Here is a 24752-nt window from a genome sequence, read left to right as displayed (position 1 = left end):
GAGGCTGAACATCTTTAAGTTGCCTTCAGTAAATAATTGTACAAATTTCCGTCGGGTCTTCCTCTTCTCATAGATCCTAGGTGCTTACTTAGCCTGTTCGCAGTATTCAGATCCCAAGTACTTAGCCTGTTTTTTTTTCAGTATGCAGATCCTAGGTACTTAGCTTGTTTGTTTTCAGCATGCAGATCTCAGGTACTTAGCCTGTTTGTTTGTTTTCAGTATACAGAAAAGCTTTCAGCTTTGCATGTTCTTCTTGTAATTTCTTTGTCTTTGTACATTCTTCCCTTCTTCCCATAACTTCTTTATTGATGACCTCACTGTATTGAGCCCTTTAGAGGTATGAACAGTAGGATGGTAATAAAAGGAGGTTTCAGGGCACTCTACCTTTGTCACAGGGTCTGAGCAAACGCAGACCCTCCGTGAAATATAATTTCTATTGCATTCCTTGTCTCAGCACTTCCAACTGAACGAATATTCATGCAACAATTTCCACTAACTTTTCTCTCACACGTGTAAGACTTCAGACTTATTATTTTTATATCTGCTTGTTTCACTACTGAAAATATCTATTTTTCTCTGCCATAAACTTGTATATATCATTAAGATTCATACTTCACTTTGGCAAATAGAATCAAGAAAGTTCCAATTGAATGAGATGTATTTCCTATCTTCACATATTTTGATATGCCTCTACAGCATACCCAAACTACATGGCATTATAAAGAATACTCTTCTTTCCACTAGACTATGATTTTTGGGGGGGCTGTTCTTTTCCTTCAGTGTCAGAGATTGAACCCAGAGTCGCAAGCACACCATACATACCATTCTGTGTCATACACCTGGTCTAAGACTGTATGATTCTCAAGAACAAGATGCCTAACAACTAGCAAAGACCTGCAGTCACTCTATAGATGTTAGCTGAATTCATAAAAGATCACTTGTACCTAGGAAAGTAAAACAAAATGTGAAGCGAAAAAGCTAAGACAAAGTAAGGCTGGTACCTCAATGAGTTCAACCTGGCGCTGGTGGGTCCCTCTAGTGCCATGAAGCAGGGTCCGAGCCTCATCCAAGTGTGCTTTCAACTGCAGGCTCTCGTTGTACAGAACAGAGAACTGTGACTGCATGCAGCGATATTCTGGGGTCTCCTTAACCACCTCCTCAACTGCACTCCGCAATTCCACCTTAGGAGGGCCAAAGGGGGGGGGGGGGACTTAAATTGGAGAACCTTGATTTAGTCTGTCTTTATAGGCTGTTTTAAATACTTTTAAGAACAAAGTGGGTACAAATAATAAACAAATATAAAAATAAATCTGTACCAACAACTTAGTTTTGTTTCCCTTATAGATTATGAGGGTTGGCAAGTATGTATATCAGTTGATGGGTACAGAGTTCCATTTGACTGTTCCTCACTGAGGTCTTCTACCTTCAGTTTTTCATTCTGTGTAGTGACTTCCTCAAGGTCTTGACGAAGTTTCTCCAGCTCACAGTGCCGGTTCTGAGCCAGCTCTTTGTTCTCCTCAAGCTCTGCATTCATTTCCTCAAACTGAGAAGCAGAAAATAGGAAAATGAGAATAAAGAAATTTTTAAATTACTCTAATTCCTAAGCTTCTCTCTTCACTGAGCCACTCTCCCAGCAAAATCTCACTCTGCTACTTAAGAACAAATTGCTAAACAGGTGACAAATATGTCCAGAGCAAGTTACCTTCCGAGCATTGATGGTGATTGTGCCTCCATAAAGACTGCTACCCGCACCATAGACTTTATAACCTTTTGAATTCACCTACAAGAAAGACAAAGATTCTTTAGTGAGAGACTTGTAGGAATCTGTAGTTTCAAAGGAGTTCATGCCGCACCCAAGTATTTCTACCTAATTACATCTTTTCAGAACTGACTCCTTAAAATGGTTCCTCTCCTATAAAGTCTGAATAAAAGCACTTGCCCGTTCTAGAACTTCTGCTAAGTGTCTGTTGAGTCGCTGCTCCCGCTTTCGAATTTTGTCAATATCCCACTGTAGGTCATCAATCATGGACTCCAGGACACACACTCGGGATTCAGCTGTTTCCACTTTACTCTGCAGCTTGGAGAACTATAGTAGCCCAAAGACAAATATTCATAAAATATAACTGAAGAAAAACCAAGTTAGAGAAGAAATGATTTACATTCACAGGTTCTTTTAATAGTTCTGGGACAAGTACAATTTTGAAAACTACCAGACTCTATAAAGACTCTTATGTAAGAAAAATACCATTTAAAATTTAATAATTTTTTTTTCTCTGAGAACGTTTCTATAGATAACAAACCATCAAAATGTACATTATTTATTCATGGCTTTGAGGCCACACCCAGCAGTACACAGGGGCTACCTGTGGCACAGAACTTGGGGTTACTCCCAGCAATGTTCAGAGGGCCAGGCAATATCAAGGCTCACTCCCTCTTGCAAAGCACTCATTCTAGCTCTTTCGGCCATTCTCCCAGACCTAAAGTGTATACTTTAAGAGAAAAATGACAATGTCTTTGACTTAAAGAAAACGCAGAAGGCTAGAGAGATGGTTTAATTGACTGGGTGCATGCATTGCATCTGGCCCTCTGAATACTGCTAGAATGACCCCTGCATAAAAAGCTTGGGAGTACCCTTTGAGAAGCCCTAGGACTGGCCCAATCCATTCCTCCTATCCCAGACCACCACAAAAACTAAAAAAATTAAAAAAAAATTAAATATACACTGAGAAAAGACATCTATCTCTGATTTTTAGATTACACACTGCTACATGTTCAAGAATACTCCCACTGGTGCTCAAGGAACCATGCAGTGTTGGGGATCAAACTTGGGTCTCCTACATAACTCAGCCCATCAGCCATCTCTTCCACCCAAGACAGCTACCTTTACCCCCAATTTTTCCTATCCACAAAATACTCATGAAGAATAAATGGAAAACTTCCATTCTCTTTTTTTAACTGACCCCAGGGTAACCTAGAATCGGAAACCGTAAAAACTGTGTTGTTCACTGTTAATTTAGTCTCATGAGGTATCCTCATTAAAAATCTATAAAGACATGTGTTCACATTCATTTTCACATCCTATGAGTTGCCTTAAACAAAAATTCATCAAACATTCAGAGGTAGAATCCTTGTCCCCTCCTCTTAAAAAGTAGAACTTTACTGATCCAGTGGGAATGACACTACACAACTCTGACACCATGTCTGAAAGAAATACTGCTTTTGCCTGGCGTTCTCTGAAATAAGCCAGTTGCTACCTAAGAAGTTCAACTACCTACAACTGCATCAAGAAACATTCTAATACACAACTAAGGTGAGTTCCCAGAATAGTTATCAGTCAGCCATGAGACCAATCTTCAGCATCAGCCCAGCTCAGCAAAACAAAGAGTTGTAGCTGGGGAAACGTCAGAAGGGAAGATCTTTAATCTTGATAACATCCAATTTATGTCTCAGAACACAATAAAATGTTTCCATTTTTATCATTACATTCCAACTGATTTAATAGTACCACTATTTCTCTAACATCTTTGAATACTAATAAGAATCCACATAAATTAGTAAATGCCCAGAGAATTCCCACATAATCAATCCACAAGAAACCTTAAATGTTGTATAGGAAACCAGGGCATAATGAAGAAAATGAGCTTTGAAGTTAAATAGACTTACGCTGGAATTATAGTGCAATCACTTTCTGGTTCTGTGCCCTCAAGCCAGTCAGCCACCTCACTGAATTTGTTTCCCTTAGTAGTAACATAAGTCATGTGAACACTAGTGAGAAATTTTTTAAATTGTCTAAATTGCCAAGCACTACATAAATAGTTAAACTGTTAACTTACTAGTAAGTCTGAGAATAAGGTGGCCAAAATATGGTTAAATTTCAGCATAGCATACTTTCAATTAACCAAAATCATACCCAAGTGTGAGTGTCAGAAGCCTTGAAATGTTTTATCACTATATCTCAAACACATTATATAAAAAAAACAAATACCGAAATCTTGATATGGTTTGGTCATGGTACTGTGTTGAAGTATTAATGAAAACCCATAATCAAACTTCTACATCATTATCAATATAGTCGTTGCTAGTGCCCCACCCACAACTGAATTTTCACCAATCCATTTCTCAGTAACACTGTACATGGTCTTTAATATTTAATGAAATTCATTATTTAGGAGGTTGGCATGTTGTTTTATAAAGAGGTAAGGGAGAGTGTACAGTGGGAAAAGCACATGATTTGCACATGGCTGACCCAAATTTGGATTCAATCCCTGAGAGGTCATATGGTCACCAGGGCCTGTCAGGAGTGATCCCTCATCACAGAGCCATGAGTATAATACCCAGAACACACAGGGTACGGCCAAAAAACAAAAAAAATCCTTTCTAGAGTGTATTTCCTCCTGAAGACAATGATCTTAAAACATCTATTAAGGGGACAGAAAGAGAAACAGTAAAGGGGTTAAGGTTTTTGTCTAATATGTAAATGACCCCAGGACAATCCCAGCAATGCACTGAGCACCAGTAGCAGTGAACCCTGAGCACAAGGGCAGGAGAAGCTGCTGAGTGCTAGGCACTCAGTGTGGCCCCAGATCCCCAAATGTCACACACAGACACAAAAACATCTATTTTAAAAAGAAATATAGTCTAGGAGAAATGGTTCTTTTCTTTCCTTAACCTTATATGGGATTCCAAAAAATGGCTGCTTCGGTTCTTCCCACATTTTAAGACAAAAACAGGCTTTCTGATCAAAATGACTGTTGAAACACTGAAAACTCTGAGTTATGTCTTCCTTTGGTCACTAGAAACAACGAAGTACCTCCTGAGACATGGTGTGATGCTTCTCCTGAAGGAGGTCTGTCAATTCCTGCAGTCTCATATTCTCTTGTGCAAGGAAGGAATTCAGCTCCTGTACTGCTTCCTCCACTATCAGATTATCTGAGGAGTAAGAACTATACTTTAGTTTAGCATTGATAGTATCAAATTTTAAACTGACTTTATTATCTTGACATGTCAGAGTGAGTACCTAGAGGTTAGATGATTTGCTTATGGAAATACAACCAACCTGTGCTCAAAAGAGCCTCTATAAAAGGATAAATTAAAAAGAGCACAGAATTTTTTATCTGAACTAACATGCTAAGGGCATCCCTGAAGTTCACTGTAAAGAAGGTAGGTCAATTTATAGAACTGATTATACCCCAAATTAATATGCTTAAAATTAAGAGTTGCAAATATGATAAACAGCTTAAATCCAAATGTTATGAAATGAAATCGGATACTATCAGGACAGAGATTGCCCATTAAAAACATTAATCAGGAAGAAAAATTATGAAATAATTTCACTCCTTGAATCATTCTTAGAAACAGAACACAGAACAGATAGTTCACTTTAGTGACTTTCAACCAGGACTGTCCATCATTTTGAAAATCAGAATTTTGAAAATCAGACCCACCCCATACCTACTAGGTAAGAATTTCCATAAGCAGGGTCAATGTTCAGAAACATCCCAAAGTGATTCTGTTTCTGAAACCAAATTAAGAACCAGAGACTAAATTTTCATTTTCTTAGTATCCTATCCAAAGTCAAGCATTAAAAAAAAAAAAAACTTGGAAGTAACAAAGCACAATGACCGTTCAGCTTACCAATTGCCTTCTGTGTTACCTAATGGCTTAGATATTAATAATTGGCAATAATGGTTTATTTTTAACTTACATCCTATTTTATGAAGTTAAAAAAATAAAACGATTATCATACCGCCAAAAATGATAGCACAGCGGGTAGGGCTTTTGCCTTGCACGCAGCCGACCCGGCCGACCCAGGTTCGATTCCTCTACCCCTCTCGGAGAGTTCAGAGAGCTACTTAGAGTATCTCTCCCGCACAGCAAAACCTGGCAAACTACAACGTGACGTATTTGATATGCCAAACACAGTAACAAGTGTCACAATGGAGACATTACTGGGCCCGCTCGAGCAAATTGATGAATAATGGGAGGAAAGGGACATGTTGTGACAATGACCACAAAAAACACAAAAAACAACTTTGCAGGGCAACTGGGTCAGGTGGTTGAATGCTAAGGCATAGGCCAGAGAGATAGCTCAGCAGGCTGAGCACACACTCTGCTCAGGAGCTGCGAGTTCAATTCTCAGTATTCCCCCGAGCACCACTGGGAGCACCACCGATGTGGCCGCACGACCAACAAAATAAAACATTAATACCTGACAACAAGATGTTGCCTGGGTCCAGCTGGGGGGCAATGGGGCGATACTGGCAGTGTTTAAGGGCCAGCAAGGCTTAGTGGAGGGACCATGTAGTTCTGGGGAGAAAATTCCAATCCATACGCATGCCCTGACCCCTGACCAAGCTCTCTGTTCCTAAAAATAATTTTAAATCATTAGTTAATATACTACTTTTCTTTTCTTTATATTTATTTATTAGCTTTGGGGACACATGCAGCAGTGTGCAGGGCTTACTCCTGTTTGTGCTCTAATGAATTAATCCTAGCAGTCTCGGGGAACCACAGTGCATGTCGGAATTGAAGCTGGGTGAGCCTCACGCAAGGCAATCACCTTACCCATTGTACTATTGCTCAAGCCTTCATTTTAGTTCTTTTTAAAAATGTAACATTTTATTTGGTATTCACTTATAAAATCAGTTTAACACTGACAGTTTTAGCCTCTAAGACATATTGTATCTACATAAAAAATACACTATTTACCATATATTTACTGAATATGCTACTTATCATATTTACCATAATAAATATGGTTTATCCATAGTAGCATATAATTAGAATTTAACACCTTATAACAAAGTACAAAGGATAAAGCAGTAAGACTCAGCTCCTTTTACATTATGTCCCTGTGTTAACAGTCATACACTCACCCACAACTAAAAACACCCACTAAATACTCAGTGTCTGACACCAAATAAAAAAAGAAGCCGGTCTGGGAGGATACAAATTACATTGTTTACAACAGTTATCTTTGGGGAGGAGAAGAAGAGGATTTTGACAGTCTGGTTTTAAATATTTTTGACCTAAAAATTTTAAATTTCTAATATATATATATTTTTTTACCTTTTTGGGTCACGTCTGGCAATGTACAGGGTTTACTTCTGGCTCTGCACTCAGGAATTACTCCTGGCGGTGCTCAGGGGACCATATGGGATGCTGGGAATTGAACCCGGATTGGCTGCGTGCAAGGCAAACGCCCTACCCGCTGTGCTATTGCTCCAGCCCCTCTAATAAAATTTTTAAATGCACAAGCACATAAACAGAAAAGCAAAATAAATCCTATTCACTGTGCTGATAATTTAGCTTACACCTACTTAAAATAACAGAAATAAATTCTTATTTGCCTACTTAATAATTCAAGTAAAATTTTTCTTTCAAAAATGAAAGTCCAACAACTTAAGGATAAACACTGGTTATTATGACTAGGGGCCTGATATAAAGTACAGGGTTAAGGTGCTTGTCTTGTATGTGCCCTCTCAGGGTTCTATCCCCAGTACCACAAAGGGTCGCTCAGAGATGCACCAGGAGTAACCTTAAACACAGAGAAGGAATAGCTGAGTACTATCAGTTGCGGTTCAAAAACCCTCCCCCAAAAAGCTATCACAATTAGGCTGTCACTGTCACTGTCACTGTCCTCCCGTTGTTCATCGATTTGCTCGAGCGGACCCATTAACGTCTCCATGAGACTTGTTGTTACTGTGTTTGGCATATCGAATACGTCACGGGGAGCTTGCCAGGCTCTGCCGGGCGGGCGAGATACTCCCGGTAGCTTGCCAGGCTCTCCGAGAGGGGCGGAGGAATCGAACTAGGGTCGGCCATGTTGGCTGCGTGCAAGGCAAATGCCCTACTGCTGTGCTATCACTCCAAGTTCTGGGCTATAGTGCGCTATGCCGATCGGGTGTCCGCACAATTAGGCTATAAAATGAAAACATGAAATCAAGATATTTATTTTTTTGTCCATTATCTGGCAATGCCCAGGGTTTATTCCTGCCTTTGCACTCAAATTATTTCTGGGTGTGCTTGGGGGACCATTGTGGGGGGTGCTGGGATTGAACCCAAATCTGCTGTATACAAGGCAAACACCCTATCTGCTGCTCTACCTATCTCACAGGCTGGAAAATCAAGATATTTAGATTTATAGTTTAATTATATAGTTACTATACAAATGCAAATTACTGCATTAATATTAAATAATCACATTTGGTTTATTGTCCATGCAAATATATTACTTTTCATTTTATTTTGAAACCGTGATCATTAATAACACTAAAACCTGAGTTAGCTCTTTCTTGGAAGATATTACAGGTAATAAAAAGAGAGAAACAAAGCTTATTTAAAACAGGATACAGTATCTTCAAAGCCAGGAAGGCTACCTGTGAGGTATTTGATATGCCAAAAACAGTAACAACAAGTCTCACAATTTATTATGAGACGTTACTGGTGCCTGCTCGAGCAAATAGATGAATAACAGGAGGACAGTGACAGTGATTCATAAGAAAACATTATCCCTAATAAATCAATAGATTATATAAGTATCCTGATATCAGATCAACTTTATATTTAAATAATAAAATTAATTCTTCTATACATAAAAATGGTTAACAAAGAGTCTCTGACTGGAACTGATAGCATCTTTCCTCAGTTTTTTAAAGTGTATGACTGCCATGTGGCCCAAAACAAAAAACACTTCAATAATGCTAACAGGCTGCAGCGAAAACACCATTGGTAACACTGGAGCTTAGGAGTCCATAGAATGCAATTAAAACAAGATGTAACGGAACAGGAAGATTGCTCCACAGCTGGAAGGCTGCCTCATGAGCAAAGGGGAGAAGGCAGCTGGAATAGAGAAGGGATCGCTAAGAAAATGATGGCTTTAGGAAATGGTCGGGATAAGAGATGTGTGCAGAAAGTAGATAAAGGACCAAACATGATTACCTCTCAGTGTCTTTACTGCAAACCATAATGCCCAAAAGTAGAGAGAGAGTATGAGGAATATTGTCTGCCATTGAGGCGGGGGTGGGGGGGTATACTGGGGATACTGATGGTGGGGAACGTGCACTGGTGGAGGGATGGATGTTTGATCATTGTATGATTGTAACCCAAACATGAAAGCTTTTACTTATCTCACGGTGATTCAATACAATTAAAAAAAAAAATCCAAGATGGAATCCTGCCAAAACATTATAGCAAAGATCAGTGCTTTTGTCCTCTTCTCTGCTTCCTGTACCTTCTGTTTCTTGTCTTACCTCCACTATTTAGCTTTCGCGATAAGAGCTCCACTTTCTCTTGCAATTTATCATAGACGGTCACAATCTGGGACACAGCTCGACGGGAAGACTCTACACGCTCCTGAAGCTGAGATTCCATCTCTTCACTGGAACTACTGGCCAAAGTAGCAAGGAAAGAGAAAGCTGGTTCTTGCCCTTCCCCTAAGGACACAGGGGGGAAAAAAGAACCCCCAAAATTTTAAAACTGGAACTACCAATATTAATTTTCTCCCCCTCAATTGGAGAGCCTCGTAGCAAGCTCTACTTCAAAAGCCCAGCTACCTGCAGTGGAGAGCTGCCCAAGGACTCACCTCTCTCTCTATCATCTTTCCGCTCCTGGTTGCTATCAGAGTCTGGTTCTGGCTCAGGCACAACAAGGGCTTTTCTTTCTGTGAGGAGGTCTCCCAAACCATGCTCCAAATCATAGCGTTTAAGGATGATACGGATATTTTCATCAAACTGGAAAAGGAACAATTACAAAAAAAAAATCCACAAGACACAACTTAAAAATGAAGAGGTTACTCATGGAAAGGGGGGCGTTCCTGGCTCATCCTTCATGCCCTACCGAGGTCACGAGTTGCCCCCCACAAGCGGCTGTCTGGCACGGCCATGGCTCCAGAGGCACAAAGACTCAATGCAGAGCCCAGCAGCTTGCGACAGAAAAGTAAATGGACTATGCATTAATCCACAGTACCATGCCTCCCCAGGAGGGAAGGGGTGTCGCTCCTTTTCGCCTTTTTCCCCCTGGGCAGCAAGATGGCGGCCACCCTGGAGCTTTTTGGAAAGCCAGGTATGAGCCTGCAGTGATGGGGCAACTGCAACCTCATGGGAAGAAGGGCGTTCCCAGCTCGTCCTTCACGCCCTAACGAGGTCACGTGTTGCCCCCCACGAGCGGCTCTCCGGCACGGCCATGGCTGCAGAGCCACAGAAACCAATCTCGTAATTATCTGGCTCTTGGGAGAAATCCCTCCAGGCTTAATAAGTAAAATATCAGAAATCGAAAATCATATGATTCTCATAACCAGTGGTAGAGAACAAATTATTTCACAATGCCTTTTCAGCAGTTCTGATTGTTGGGTGTAAACTCTAAACAATAATGGTGCATCTTTTGTCGAAATAATGAATGCAATCAAAGTAGAAAGAGAATTAAGTAGAATTCATCTGCCTCACAGGCATTGGGAGGGGTGGGAGGGGGGTAGATTGGGGTTCTTAGTGGTGAAAAATAAGTACTGGTAAAGGGAAAGGTGTTTGATCACTGCATGACCAAGACTTAAACCTGAAAACTTTGTTAACTTTTCCCACAGTGATTCAATAAAAAAAAAAAAGTTTTCTGTAGGCTATAAGCCTTGGCAATAACTAATAGGTGATTAACATGTATTTCATATATCATATACATTTTTATTTCATAATTAAATTAAAAACAGAAACTGTTGAACTTAAAGATAAACAGGTAACAACAAGGTACAAAGGCAACATAATGGGAGATTATTATACACAATTGAGGGAGGGACTGTGAGGAAAGGGTATTGGTGGGGGACTTTGGAGAAGGGAGATATGTCCACCAGTGATGGGTGTGGTTTTGGAATTATGTGCATGAGGAACCATTATTGGTAGTGTTGTAAACCATAAAATATCAATTGAAAATAATATTTATACATAAAAGAAATGGTCAAGAAAATAATTAGAAATATAAAACATGTTTCTGTCACTGTCCTATGTATTAGTGGGTACAGTCCCAGCCCTATACCCCTTCTTTAATTGTCATTAGTGTCTCTGATTCTGAATGTTTTAGAGCTACTTTATCAAGTGACTTGGTTCTCAATGCTCCACTTTTGCTCCCATTAAAGACTTGACTTTCTTGGGGCTGGAGCTATAGTACAGCAGATAGGGCCATTTGCCTTGCATGTGGCCACCCTAGTTTGATTCCTGGCATCCCATATAGTCCCTAAGCATTACCAGGAGTGATTCCTGAGTACAGAGTTAGGTGTAACCTCTGAGCATCACCTGATGTGCCCCAAAAAGTCCAAAATAAAGATTTTAACTTTGTCTTGTCTAGTATTAAAAAAAAAAATGAAGAGGTTACTGAAAGTTAAAATGCTCAAATAAAACCTGAGCAAATCAACAAGTATGCTACCTGACTCCAGTAGCGGTTGACGATCAGCAATGAGGCATCATCAGTAGCCTGCCTTCGCTCCAGTTTTTCAATGTGCTCACGGAGTTCATCTTCAATGGTCTGCCGTTGATCCAGCATTTCCGCCAGCTTGCGATTCTTGGTTTGCAGTGTTTTAATGTCTAATTCCTCCTGCCCCATCAGGAAACCAATCTTATTAGTTTCCACAAAGAGATTAGGTAAGTGATTTCCTATGAATTAAATCTATACATAAAAAAATTGTAACCAAATAACTGGCTAGGAAGTAGGAGCGGTTGAGATAAAAGCAGAGAGCATTTACGATCAGAGGAAAACGACACATTTTACACTAGATCTTTAATCTTACCAATCTCACTGATTAGCCACACAAACATCCACAAACTGTGATGCTTCCCATCTAGCTAGATTATATTCTACTCAATCAACTCTGTCAGCTCGTACTGCCATTCACTGTCAAGACTGGCCAATATGTCCAGTGATTAAAAAAAAAAAGTGAACATGTAAACATGTGACAAAACAGTTCACCCCCTAGCAGAAATTCCAAACCTCCTTGACCTACTAGAAATTTTCAGGAAAAAGAAAAGCTCACCACGTCCTGAAAATCAACCTTCTTTAAGCAAACAATTGCACTCCAGGCTATCATTACAACTGCATCCCACCCCACCCCTCCACTCCAATTATTCTGGCATCTCCCCCCCCCCCCCAAACCTTTGGTGTGGTATGTCCATTTTAGAAAGCACTGTTCTAGCATCAAGGCTGTATTTTGACAGATTAATTCTAATGACTCCTTCACTGCGCTTAAGCCATGTTTCCAAAGCCACGTCTGAAATCTTACTTCCTCTCTTACAGTCCCTTCTGTGCCCACTTGACTATACCCTATTGCACATTCCTTCAATGTACAATGTACAATGTATATTCCTTCAATGTACCTGCCTGTAGAGCCCAATTTTCTACCTTCAGCAAACAAATTACAGTCCAAATGCAATCCACATGTCTGATTATTCTAACCCTACAGAGGTAAAAATTCTGAATAAGATCATTAAGGGAGAGCTGAATTCCTAAACTGCCAGATACTGTAACTTGTACAGAGAAGCAGTTATCTCCTATTCCACATTAGTGTGACATCAAACTCTCCCAAGCCCTGACCCCATCCTATCACACTGAGCAGATCACTTTGCTTCCACTTTTAAAAAGAAAACAGGATTCGAGAGATAGTTCACAACAGTAGAGAACATGTCTAGCACCCACATTGCCTTGAGTTTCATCCTTGGCACCCCTAGCAATGCAAGAATGTGGCTCTTTAAGAATTTTTTTGAAGGCAGGCAGCGGAAGGAGAGGAGATAATACAGAGGTAAAAATGAATGCTTTGCACATAACCACAGCACTATCCCCACACCACGCGGTTCATCAAACACTGCCACAGGGCCCAATCAGCAATGCATCCTTCACCCAATTGGCCAAGAAGCTCTGGAAAGGGTCTCCAGGTCTCTGGAGCACCATTTGGGAGCCTCTCTCCCCTCCAAAAGAGAAAAACATAGAAAGAGAAAGAGAATTCTCAATTCCAGGTAGTGCCTGAAATCCAAAGCAAGGGCCTCAAATTTCCCATCTCCTCCTCCGGCTCATACAAGTTACTAAACTTCACAGATACTCTTAAAGGTACTTGGAGGAAAATGTAGGAAGAACCCTCCATGACATTAAAGACAAAAGCATCTTTAAGGATAAAACACCACTGACTAAGCAAGTGGAAACAAATATAAACAAATGGGACTACATTAAACTAAGAAGCTTCTGCATCTCAAAAGAAACAGTGACCATAATACAGAGAGCCCACATAATGGAAAAGAATATTTACCCAATACCCATCTGATAAGGGAATAACATCCAGGATACACAAGACTAGTAGAACTGTACAAGAAAAAACCTCCAACCGCATCAAAAAATGGGGAGAATAAATGAACAGAAGATTCCTCAAAAAAGAAATTCAAATGGCCAAAAGACACGACAAAATGTTCAACATCACTAATCATCAGGGAGATACAAATCAAACCATCAATGAGATGTCATCTCACACCACAGAGACTGGCACACATTCAAAAGAACAAAAGCAACAAGTGCTGGCGTGGATGTGGGGAGAAATGGACACTCACTGTTGGTGGCAATGCCAAATGGTTCAGTCTTTTTGGAAAACAATATGAACATTCCTTCAAAAACTAGAAACTGAGCTTCCATATGACCCCTCAATACCAATTCTGGGAATTGGTATTGAGGGATCATATGGAAGAGAACAGAAGAGAACAGAAGAGAACAGTGCAGAGTCTCCTGACCCCGCACCTGGCTGTCCTCGCTGGGGTCCCTTGGAGCGGGGGTGGGTTGAGTTTCCCTCCCCACCCCAAGCAGAGCCCCGGCAGCCGAAGACCTCCAGAACCAGCCACAACCATGCTGAGACCACTCTCCACACACATGAAGGTACTGGCAGAGGAACAAAGGCATGCGGGTCCCGGGGCTGAGATCTCCAAGACTGCTCGGATTGGGGCTGAGCATCCTCCACCCAGATCCTCCATCTTCCAGTAGGCAGGAGTCACACCCACCAACTGCCCGGCTCCCCCCTCCCCCCCCCCCCCACACCCCGCGCCGTGTAATCCCATCAACGGCCAAGACCCAGAGACTATAAAACCCTGCTCCCGGAAGTGTGCAGGCAGGGTGAGGATCAGAAGTGGGGGGCAGGTAAATACTGGGGACATTGGTGGTAGAGAATGTACACTGGTGGAGAGATGGGTGATCAATTATTGTTATGACTGAAACTCAAACGTGAAAGTTTTGTAACTGTATCTCTCATGGTGATTCAATTAAAAAAAAAACTTTACTTAGTACATTCCATTCTCTACTATTCATGCAAAAATAAAATTTTGCATAACAACAATTTCCATCAACAATTCCAACCAAAATTATTATCTTTAACCTCGAAGGCCTTCTCTAGGACATGCCTTCTCTAAAAAGGGGTGGAGGGCATCTTCTTCTTCTTACTTTAACTAAAACCTGGTTGAGAAGTTTCCCTGCAGGCTTCTCCAACCATGACTGTTTCTCTTCCACATCCTTTGAAGCCCATGGCTTGCAGTCACATGGTGTCCTTAGCCTCACTGCTACTTCCAAGCCATTATCCACTTTGCTCCCTAAAACATCCTAGCTTTGCAACTCATATGGGTGGTATATACCACCTGCCACCGTGTCTTACTGCTCTCATTCATACATACATGCCCACATCACTTCCCCACATTTCCTTAAGTTTTAGCATCTTATTACTCTCCAATACTACTGCCATCATACACATTCCTGATAATTTCAATTCCCATGGACAAGATCTTTCCTGTGTCTCGGAACATGAATACTTTGACCTCCCCTTCAACCCATCTTCTACTTCCCTTAGTAACCAAGCGTACAATTAGCTTTATTTATATCTGCACACTCTCTATAAGTTCAATTTCAAACACAATAGTCTCTACAATTACCACCTAATTTACAGCTCAGTTTCTAGTTTCCTAATGCAAAAAGTTCCTCAACTCCTCTAGTATCTACAAGGTACCGGTCCAGTAATTCTTCTTGTTTTTCACTCCTCTCACTTCCTCCTTTACTGATCTCAAGTGCCTTGATTAGTTATTATAATCACACCTTTTATATCCTACTTCCTGGCTCCTTTCTTGTACTTGCCTGGCAAAAAAACCAGCACTGGTAACATTCAATTCTCTACCTGTTCCAAACCTATGTTCATGTGCTAGCTAAATAAGACTGAAAAAAAAAAATAATGATAAAGTACCAGCCTGACTTGTCTTACTTTAAATTCAAGATCACAAATTCAAGTCAGTCCTCAGTACTGCCCAGGAATCCTACTAACTTCATACCTTCTCCTGTCTCTTCAAACCTCCAAAACTTCCTCCCCCAGCCTCACTCTCAGACGAGTCTTGCTTCTGATTTCACTAAAAAAAGAAAAAAACAGAAGCAATCAAAAGAGAATGTCCACATCTCTCTCCCATCAATACAACTAGTATTATACCTATATCTGAACCCATACTCTCTACCTTTCTTCTTGCTGCAGTGAGTAAACTGTTCCCGCCCTTAGTTAAGGCCAATTTCTCCACTTGTACATTATATTACATTGCCTCTTACCTTACCTATACAGGGTATCACATTGGAAATTGTCTCCTCTTTATGTCTTTCTGTTATATCAAGTTCACCCTCGATCAAATGATTTCAATAAACAAATATGCATTCCCACTATATATGCAGTATTTACATATGTATGTAAACCCATCCCTCAACCCATTTCCCTCTATATGATGCCCCTTTTCTTGGTTCTATTTTATATCAACACTCCACCAAAGTACTGTCTCTCCTCTTTTCCCTATTTCCTCCCTCGCATATTCTGTCTCCTCTTTTCCCTACTTCCTCCCCTCACATATACTTTTAAGTTCCACTGCTACCATTCTTTGTCAAGTTCCCAATTAACTATTACTAAATTACTCTTCTTTGTTCAACAGATCTGGAGCATTCGACCAACTCCTTGAAATATTCATTGGAATTCTGAACCTCCAGGGGCTGGAGCAATAGCATAGCAGGTAGGGCATTTGCCTTGCATGCAGCTGATCTAGGTTCAAATCCCAGCATCCCATATGGTTCCCCAAGCACCGCCAGGAGTAATTCCTGAGTGCATGAACCAGGAGTAACTCCTGTGCATCGCTGGGTGTAACCCAAAGAGAAAAAAAAAAATTCTGAGCCCCCAAACTCTTGTTTCGTACCTATCTTGGTCACACATTTGAAATCTCTCCTCTCAAGCTGGAGAGAGAGTAAGGATAATGTGCTTGCTTTGCACATGGTCAACCCTGGTTTGAGCTCTGGCACCACATATACTCTTTGAGCACCACCAAGAGTGATCCCTGAACACAGAGGCAGAAGTCAGTCCAGAGCACAGGTGAATACATCCCCCCTCCCCCATCCCCTCCAAAAAATTCAAAAGTCTCCTCTCTTTGACATGAAAATGTGGTAGTGATCCTGGGCTCTGTTCTTAGACCTTTCTTAAAATCTCCTCCATATCTATGCCCCTTCCTAATAGAGAGCCTTTTTAAAGATCATCAATAAAAGGATAAATCTTGGAGTTTCAGAAACAGTACAGGAAGTTAAGCATCTTGCCTTGCTTATGGGGAAATCGGCTTAGCCTGGGCTCGATATAAAGTTCCCCTGCAGACAGACAGGAATCCTTCCTGAGCACGGAAGGTATAACAGCCCCTGAACACTGCCAGAGATGGCCCCCAAATCCAAAAAATAAATTAAGTGAAGGGTCCTAAATATATTGCTTTAGAGCATATTCTCTTCAAACTCGAAGCTGCTATGTCCAACCACCCCTCCACTAAGAAATCTAATTTCTAATAAATATCTCAAATTTACATGTCCAAAACTACACTTAAGATTCACCCTCCATAGCTTATACTTCTCTTTAGCTTAGTTGCTGTACACCCCATACTTCCAAAAACCTGTTGTCCTCTTGCTTCTTTTCTCAAATGTTTCAATCTAATCCATCAGTAAAACTGTCAACACTATCTCCACAGTAGTTTAAGTCACCAGGATCCCATGTCAAGATTAAATAGACTCTTATAACAGACACTGATCTGCACCTTGCTATGTCTTGTCAGCCTTCTATACTTCAGCACAATAGTGGTGGACAGTTCCATTCACACAGCAAAGTTCCAACTTGAGGACTACTCAAGTGTAATCTGAGTTTTATATCCCATAATCTCAGTTGACTCACAAAAGCAACCTCAATATCCAGAGAAGTTATTGGTTCCAACAGAAATCTTCAACTAACTGTGGCCTAAAGGATTCAGTAAATATACAACCCGAACACTTGACCCAAAGGTAAAGAGGAAGAGTTAGTCAAAAAAAAAAAAAAATTCTGCAAAGTGCACTATTTATCACCTGTGCCCCTCTTCAACAAATACTCCAAGCATAAGCCAAAGCATATTATTCCCCTCCTCACTGCCTTCTGGAAAAGGTCAAATAAGGATGTATGCTCTCTGCATACTCAGAGCAGGTTTCTTAAACTTTTTCCACTCATGACCCCTTTTCACCTAACAATGCACAGAGCACCACTTTGGATTCAATACCTGGCTGATTCTGAATTAATTTTTGGTAGCTGTATGTTCAGAAACCTTTTATAGTTTCTAAATTTTACATAACAGTAACAACAAGTCTCATGATGGAGATGTTACTGGGCCCGCTCGAGCAAATGGATGAACAAGGGAGGACCGTGACCGTGACCGTGACCATTGCTATTTGAACCTTTACCAAGTTGTGACCCAACAAATATAGACCACAGAGCATGTGGCCATCACATTCCCCAATAGCAGTCTATTCCCTTGCCAGTGCCACCCCTATATCAAAGCCCAGTATCTGACAAATAACAGACATGCAAAAATCACTGGTGTTTGTTAAATGAATAAATGTCCTTAGAATAGGAGAAGACAGTGCTAAGACCAAAACATCACTTCCTGGCAGCAGTATGGCACACCTCAACCCAATATTTCATGGCCTCAGAAATGACTCTTCAGCAACTATTGGTTCTGAGTTTCCTATTCTTTCGGCTCCTCGGCCTTAAAACAAGGTATGTGTTTTTGTAAGCTATACAAACATAAACCACTTTAGCATCATTACCACAATGGTTGAGCTCTGAAATACAGAATCCTGATGGAGATAAAACCTACAATACGAACGTTTTAATATCCAATACAATCATTCTAATGGACATAGTAATATCAGAGTGCATTTCATTTCTATAATGAAAGTGTCAACTCCCCAAGAGCAAGGACAGTATCTATTTTAGTCACTCTGATGCTCCTATTTTTCCCAATAATAACTTGTAGTGGCTCACATCTATTGGGTATATACCATGCTAGCTTTATAACAGTGCCTCTTTCATTCTATCTCCTTGACCCTGTGAGGCAGGTACTCTAAATGGTACTTCAAGGAGACAAGGTCCTGGAGCTGAGGTCAAACCCAGGCAATCTGGCCTCAGACTGCTGCTCTTCACTACATCTCAAGACTCTGCCACCTCAACCTCTCAGTGACTTGCATTTTCAGCGTACTTTCAGTGAATGTCAGTCATGCAATGGACAGCTCCCCTCTGCTTAAAGACATAGCCAGTAACTGGGACAAAGAGTTACCACACCTACGAAAACAAAGAGCACATGGGCCAGTTTCAGTACAGTAGATAGGGTGCTTGCCTTGCACGCAGCCCATCTGGGTTCAATCCTTGGCATTCCATATGGTTCCATGAGCACTACCAAGAGTGATTCCTGACCACTGCCCGGTGTGATATAAAAAAAACAAGAAAAGAAAAAAAAGAGCACATGTCAATGTATCTTTTCCGCCTAACTTCGGCTGTTTGATTTCTCTCTTCTTTTCAAATAAATGAACTGCCCTGGCCTCCAAAGGAGCTGCTATAAATTCTTTCTTCCAGGTTGCAACAAACTGAAGAAAAACACAGTATCACCGCAATGTTTCCACATACCGTTGAAGAAACACCTCCTAGTTTTATGGTCTCCACCGTGGTCCCTGAGTCTTCCACAGCTGCCTTCTTCTCCGGAGGCATGGATGTGCCAGACTCTCCAGCTGCTCTTTTTATTCCTGACATCTTGGCAAAAATATTGTTCAGCCTGGAAGGGGGGGGGGGGGGGGAATGCCATGAAACTAGATTTCGGGATGTAAAACCATAAAGCGAACCCCACCTGGGGATGTAAATACTAAGCCATTTCCCCAGTCAAGTCTGGAACCTGGACCCATTCCATCTCCACCAAGCAACATGCTCCCCAAATTCCCCTTGAGAAGAAAAGGCAAAGGGGGGGGGAGAGGGGGGCGGGCGAAGGGAAGGAGGCGGACGCTAAATCTTGGCTGAATTTATACAATAAAGGCACCGGTAAGGAAAGAGACCAGGAGCAAAAAAAAAGAAAAAAATAGGGAGTCCAACTTTTCAATTTTTCTCTCCAGCGATGACTTAAAAAGTGCCCTTAAAGCAGAACAAGCACTCCCATTTATTTACGAGAGTACTGCTATTATTCTGCTGGGGAGAAAAAAATCGGTCCAAATCAGTCCCTTCTAGTGGACACCATTTTACCATCTGCTGAAAACCGTTTTCTTAATCCGGGGGTAACAAACAGCCCAGCCCAGGGGTCCCTGCCACTGGAAGAACGAACAGAACGCTGCCGGCGGGCACTCAGTTTACCCTCCCAGAAAGGCGGACTCTCCTTCACTCGAGCCCTTCGCTCCTTCCTCCTCCTCCCGACGCTTCACCCAGACCCAAGATGTGGGTGGGCAGTGACCCCCGACCGGCTCCGTGCAGCTGCGAGGTTCCCCACCCGGCCTCCATCCTCCCCCACCCCCACCCCCCCCCCCCAAAGCTCCGGGATGCTCTGGATACCGCGGAAGCCAATAAACACGGCTCCGGGGGGGGGGGGGGCTTCCAACTCTCTGGGGGTGGCTACGGCTGAATTCTGGCTCCGAAAAGGCGGACGCGGCCCCGGGGAGGCCCCCGAACGCCACACAGGACTCGGCTTCTCCTTCAAGCTCCAGGAGATGGGGTGTCGGGCGGCCGCCCCCGGAGGCAGGCAGGGCTCGCCGGGAAAGGGACGAGGGCCGAGGAGCCGAGCTCCCAGCGCGGCCCACGGCAGGCCGGGAGAGGGGCGCCTCCGCGGAACCCGGGAGGAGGGACCCTGCTCGAGGGGTTGAGGGGGGGGAGGGGGTCTCGAGCGCCGCGTCGCCTCCGCGGCTCAGACCTGAGCAAGTTTCTTCCAGCTCGCAGCCGCGAGAGCGCCAATAACCCCCGGTCGTTACTCACCGACGTCCGCGCAGCCCTCCCACCTCACCCCTGACCCACGGGAGCTATCCCGACGGCACTTCCGGGGGCGGGGAAGAAAAGGAAGTAGGGAAAAAGACCGGAAGGCGCTTCAGCCGGGCCAGGCAACCCTGGGAGAGAGTCAGGGCGGAAGTGACGCGCCTCGAGGACGCCGAGCGCCCGGAAGTCAGCGTCGTCTCTGTAGCAACACGGGGAGTGAGGGAGGGGGCGGGGAGGGGGGCGGGGAAACAGCTTGGATCTGGTGTATCCGGATCTCAGCGGGGTTTATGATTGGTTCTACTGTGACCCTTTGAGACTGTTGATTGGCTGGCGGTCCCGTCCTTTTCTAGACCCGGCCTCGGAAGCGTCAGGACTGTGTTGCTCAGAGTCGATCTGTGCTGACTGACAGAGTTTTAGAGAGAGAGAAAAAAAAAAATCCCAAAGGTTTGATGGTTGTCGGGACTCGTTGTAGCAAACTTTATAAGCCCTTCATTCCCGTCATCATATTCTTCAATTCCTGACGCTGTCTTCGTTTTGAAAGCCCCAGCCATCATCGATCACTTTCCCACAAGCTTGCCTTGCACGCAGCCAGCTCTGGTTCCATCCCCGCTACCCCACCCACGCCCCCAGCCTGCCAGGAGTGATTCCTGAGTGCAGACCCAGGATTGCATAATATTTTGAATCACTCATATTTGAAAGTCTCAAAAACATAAGCATATTTTAACGTTAATATGGCTATATTTTTACCAGAAATCATTAATATTTTACCCAAAAGTCTGATATTATTTTACAGACTCACTTTTTAGGAAGAGATAAAAAGATTTCAATAACATTTTTCAAGTTACTATTTCTCAAAGGACTCAGACGTTCTGACTGGAAGTCCTTTTTCCTACCTACACAACTCAGTCACAAGGTGGCAGCAGGTAACACATCCTCACACACAGGGTTGTTCAGGGCTTTCTCTTGGCTTTGAGTTCTGTGAACCTGATGATGCTGTGTGTCCAACAGGGATCAGCAGTATAAAAGGCAAATAACAACTCCTCTAGATACTTGCTACCTCGCCGGCCCCTTAAATGTTATTTTTTTTCTTCTATTAAATATTTGACATAAATTGAGCCACCAGCAAGTTAAAAAAATCTTAGTCAATTTTACTTGTAGCTAAAATGTTTCCCTTAGGTACTATAAATACGATAACAGTACTGCTGATTGCTGGGCTGGAGCATGACACAGCAAGTAGGGTGTTTGCCTTGCATGCAGCTGACCCAGGTTCAATCCTCCGCCCCTCTAGGAGAGCCTGGCAAGCTACTGAGAGTATCTCCCCCGCACTGGCAAAGCCTAGCAAGCTCCCCATGAGGAATTCGATATGCCAAACACAGTAACAACAGATCTCAGTTACTGGGCCCTCTCGAGCAAATCGATGAACAATGGGAGGACAGTGCTTGCCTTTCTTCTGTGTTTCACTTAATTCCTACCAACCCAATATCTAACGAGTGCATTTTACTGTGCTGGGGGAAAAAGGAAAAAAAAAAAAAAGCTGAAGCAGTAGTACAGCAGGTAGGGTGCATGCCGTGGACGCCGTTGACTGGGGTTCAATCTCCAGGACCCCAGCTTGTCCCCTGAGCCCCTCCAGGAGTGATTCCTTAGAGGAGAGCTAGAAGAAAGCACTGAGTACTGCTGGGTGTAGCCCAAAATCCAAAATTAAGAAATCGGATTGGGGGGTAGGGGATTGGTAATCATTTGTGTTTTCTGGGATAGGTGATAATTATTTTTTCCACTGAATAATATGTTGGCTTATATCTTTAATTGATTAATAATTTATTGAATTGAAACTTCATTTTATCACACTAACATATATGTCTAGTTAGTACAGAATCAAAAACAGACTGAGAAAGATCATACCTTTTTCTTTACGCTTCAGTATTTCATGGGTTCCAGACTTTGCAAAGCCGCCACAACTTCTTGTTAAATTTTATCTTAGCTAAAATAATTAACAATTTTACAATGCTGTCAATGGTAGGGTTTCATGCTTATAACATTCTAACAACACACCCAACAATAGCCCTTCCACGCCACCCCTGACACAACATTGCCACTGCAATGTACAACTCTCACTGCCCAGGTAAACCCATTATATAGGCTAGGCCAGTTCTTAGATTCTGTAACTTTTGGCCATGTGTTGTACCCTTACTCTGGTTTTTTTTTGAGATCATTTTTATGTCAAATTTGAGAGACTCCCTCTCCTGGCTGACTTAGTAGAAGAGATTTTTTTTTTTTTAAGTTTAAGGGCCACAGCCTGTTGATGACCAGGGCTTAGTCCTTGCTCTGAGTTTGGGGATCACTCCTAGCTGGCTCTGGGGAATATAAAGGGTGCCAGGGATTGACCCCAAGTCAGACATGTGTAAGGCAAACACCCTACCTGCTGTATTATCTCTCCAGCCCCATAGCAAAAACTCTTAATCAGAATTCCTAGTTAATTATTTTATGAGTGATATTACTTCCAAATGAAAAGGTTGATCAAAACAAAATTATACCCTGAACAGGGCTAAGGATTCTTCAGTTCTAACTATGCCTTGGAAAACTTAATTTCATATTTTTGAAGATTAACTGCTATGGTAGGAGCAGGGAAAGAAAATAATGAAATTACAAAATTCTGTTGAGTTTTTTAAAATAATGTATTTAAATAAAGCTTGTGGGGAAATAAAAGTTTCTAAATGTTTTCTTCCCAAACAGGACCATATATCTCAAGTTGTCTTTTGTCTTTCAGTAAAGTTTTGTGGTTTTCTTTAAGTCTTTCTTGTTACTTATCAAGCTTATATCTTAAGTTTTGTTGCAATTGAGAATGGTATTTTAAGTGATATTGTCCAATAATTTATACACACACACACACTGTCCTCCTGTTGTTCATCGATTTGCTCGAGCGCGCCCAGTAACGTCTCCATTGTGAGACTTGTTGTTACTGTGTTTGGCATATTGAATACTCTCAATAGCTTGCCAGACTCTCCGAGAGGGGAGAAGGAAGCAAACCCGGCTCAGCCGGGCTGGCTGCACACAAGGCAAACGCCCTACCCCTGTGCTATCACTCCAGCCCCCAATCATTTATAAGGAAAAATAAATGATATGTATGTATGCATACACCTTAGACATTCTTATTACCTTACAAGAATCCCTTGTTGCTTCTTTGTTTATTTTTTTTCTTTTTTTTGTAGGAGTACTGCTATTTATTCAGCCACTGATTAGCTGATTGAATTGTGCATGAACTCCACCTTACTTTTTTTTTCTTTTTCCATTTTTTATAATTTTATTTATTGAATCACCGTGAGAACAGTTACAAAGCTTTTGGGTCTAAGTCTCAGTCATACAATGAAACACCCGTACCTTCACCAGTGCCCATTCTCCACCACCAAAAATCCCAGTATACCCCCATCCCACACCCTCCCCCTGCCTGTGGGGCAGATGATTTCTACCTTACTCTCTCTCTACTTTGATCACATTCGACACCAGACCCACCATTATTTAAGATTTTACCCCAACACTCAGATCTGCTGAAAAGGCAACAATAGACAATTTGTGTTCTATTGCTGGTTATGAATAACATATGATGTCGTGTGGCTGCAGTAGGGCCATGTGGTTTTGAAATTCTGAAAATTTAACACTTAAATCTGGAGGGATTTCTGCCAAAAGACACTGGGTTTAGAGATCTGCTCCTGAGTCTCTGGGATCATGGCCATTGAGCAGCTTGATGAGGAGCCAAAGAGGCCATTCGTGGGCGATGACTTGGGGTCTCATTGGGGTGGGGAAGACAGGCCCGGTTCCACCTCCCCCCCCCATCCCGTGAGACCCAACAAGTTTCGTCACTGTGGGCCCAAGCCTGACTGTTCAATGGCCTCCGGAGGATGACAGCCACCAAGTCGCCAAGAGGGAGCAGGCAGAGGGACAGCACCCATTCCCCCCTGGGGTGGCCCGATGACAGTAACCTACTGCGGGGTCCGGACACATTTCTGACAAAAGCCGCTGGGTTTCGAGATTTGTTTCTGAGTCTCTGGGATCAAGGCCGTTGAGCAGCTTGATGAGGAGCCAGAGAGTCCGTTTGTGGGGGGTGACTTGGGGTCTTGTTAGGGTGGGGAGGACAGGCCCGGCTCCACCTCCCCCCTCCCTTCCCGTGAGACCCAACAAGTTTCGTCACTGTGGGCCCAAGCCTGACTGTCCAATGGCCTCTGGAGGATGACAGCCACCAAGTCGCTAAGAGGGAACAGGCGGAGGGACAGCACCCATTCCCCCCTGGGATGGCCTGGCGACAGTAACCTACTGCGGGGTCCGGACACATTTCTGACAAAAGCCGCTGGGTTTCGAGATTTGTTTCTGAGTCTCTGGGATCAAGGCCGTTGAGCAGCTTGATGAGGAGCCAGAGAGGCCGTTTGTGGGCTATGACTTGGGGTCTCGTTGGGGTGGGGAGGAC

General features: G+C 42.6%; 1 protein-coding gene across 2 annotated transcripts in view; it reads right to left on the bottom strand.

Annotated features, from left to right (window-relative positions):
• Nucleotides 1-20339, bottom strand: part of RNF20 (ring finger protein 20) — a 33650-nt gene extending 13311 nt beyond the window's left edge. Inside the window, exons 1-10 of one of the 2 annotated variants that reach the window (XM_056117188.1) lie at nt 20300-20339; nt 18977-19121; nt 11407-11574; nt 9584-9731; nt 9252-9434; nt 4811-4929; nt 1940-2086; nt 1703-1780; nt 1424-1543; nt 1002-1181 (exon numbers count right to left, since the gene is read on the bottom strand). In XM_056117188.1, coding sequence (XP_055973163.1) covers nt 1002-1181; nt 1424-1543; nt 1703-1780; nt 1940-2086; nt 4811-4929; nt 9252-9434; nt 9584-9731; nt 11407-11574; nt 18977-19099 — 1266 coding nt within the window. In that variant the 5' untranslated portion in view covers nt 19100-19121; nt 20300-20339. Of the gene's footprint in view, nt 1-1001; nt 1182-1423; nt 1544-1702; nt 1781-1939; nt 2087-4810; nt 4930-9251; nt 9435-9583; nt 9732-11406; nt 11575-15317; nt 15393-18976; nt 19122-20299 lie in introns of those variants that run through there. The other variant, XM_056117189.1, reaches the window with a different exon arrangement.
• Nucleotides 20340-24752: the final 4413 nt, after the last annotated feature.

This window comes from Sorex fumeus, unplaced genomic scaffold (assembly GCF_029834395.1).
Source record: "Sorex fumeus unplaced genomic scaffold, SorFum_2.1 ptg000034l, whole genome shotgun sequence".
Lineage (NCBI taxonomy): Eukaryota > Metazoa > Chordata > Mammalia > Eulipotyphla > Soricidae > Sorex > Sorex fumeus.
The sequence above is the reverse complement of the archived record's forward strand: the minus strand, read 5'-3'. Positions and strand labels throughout refer to the sequence as shown.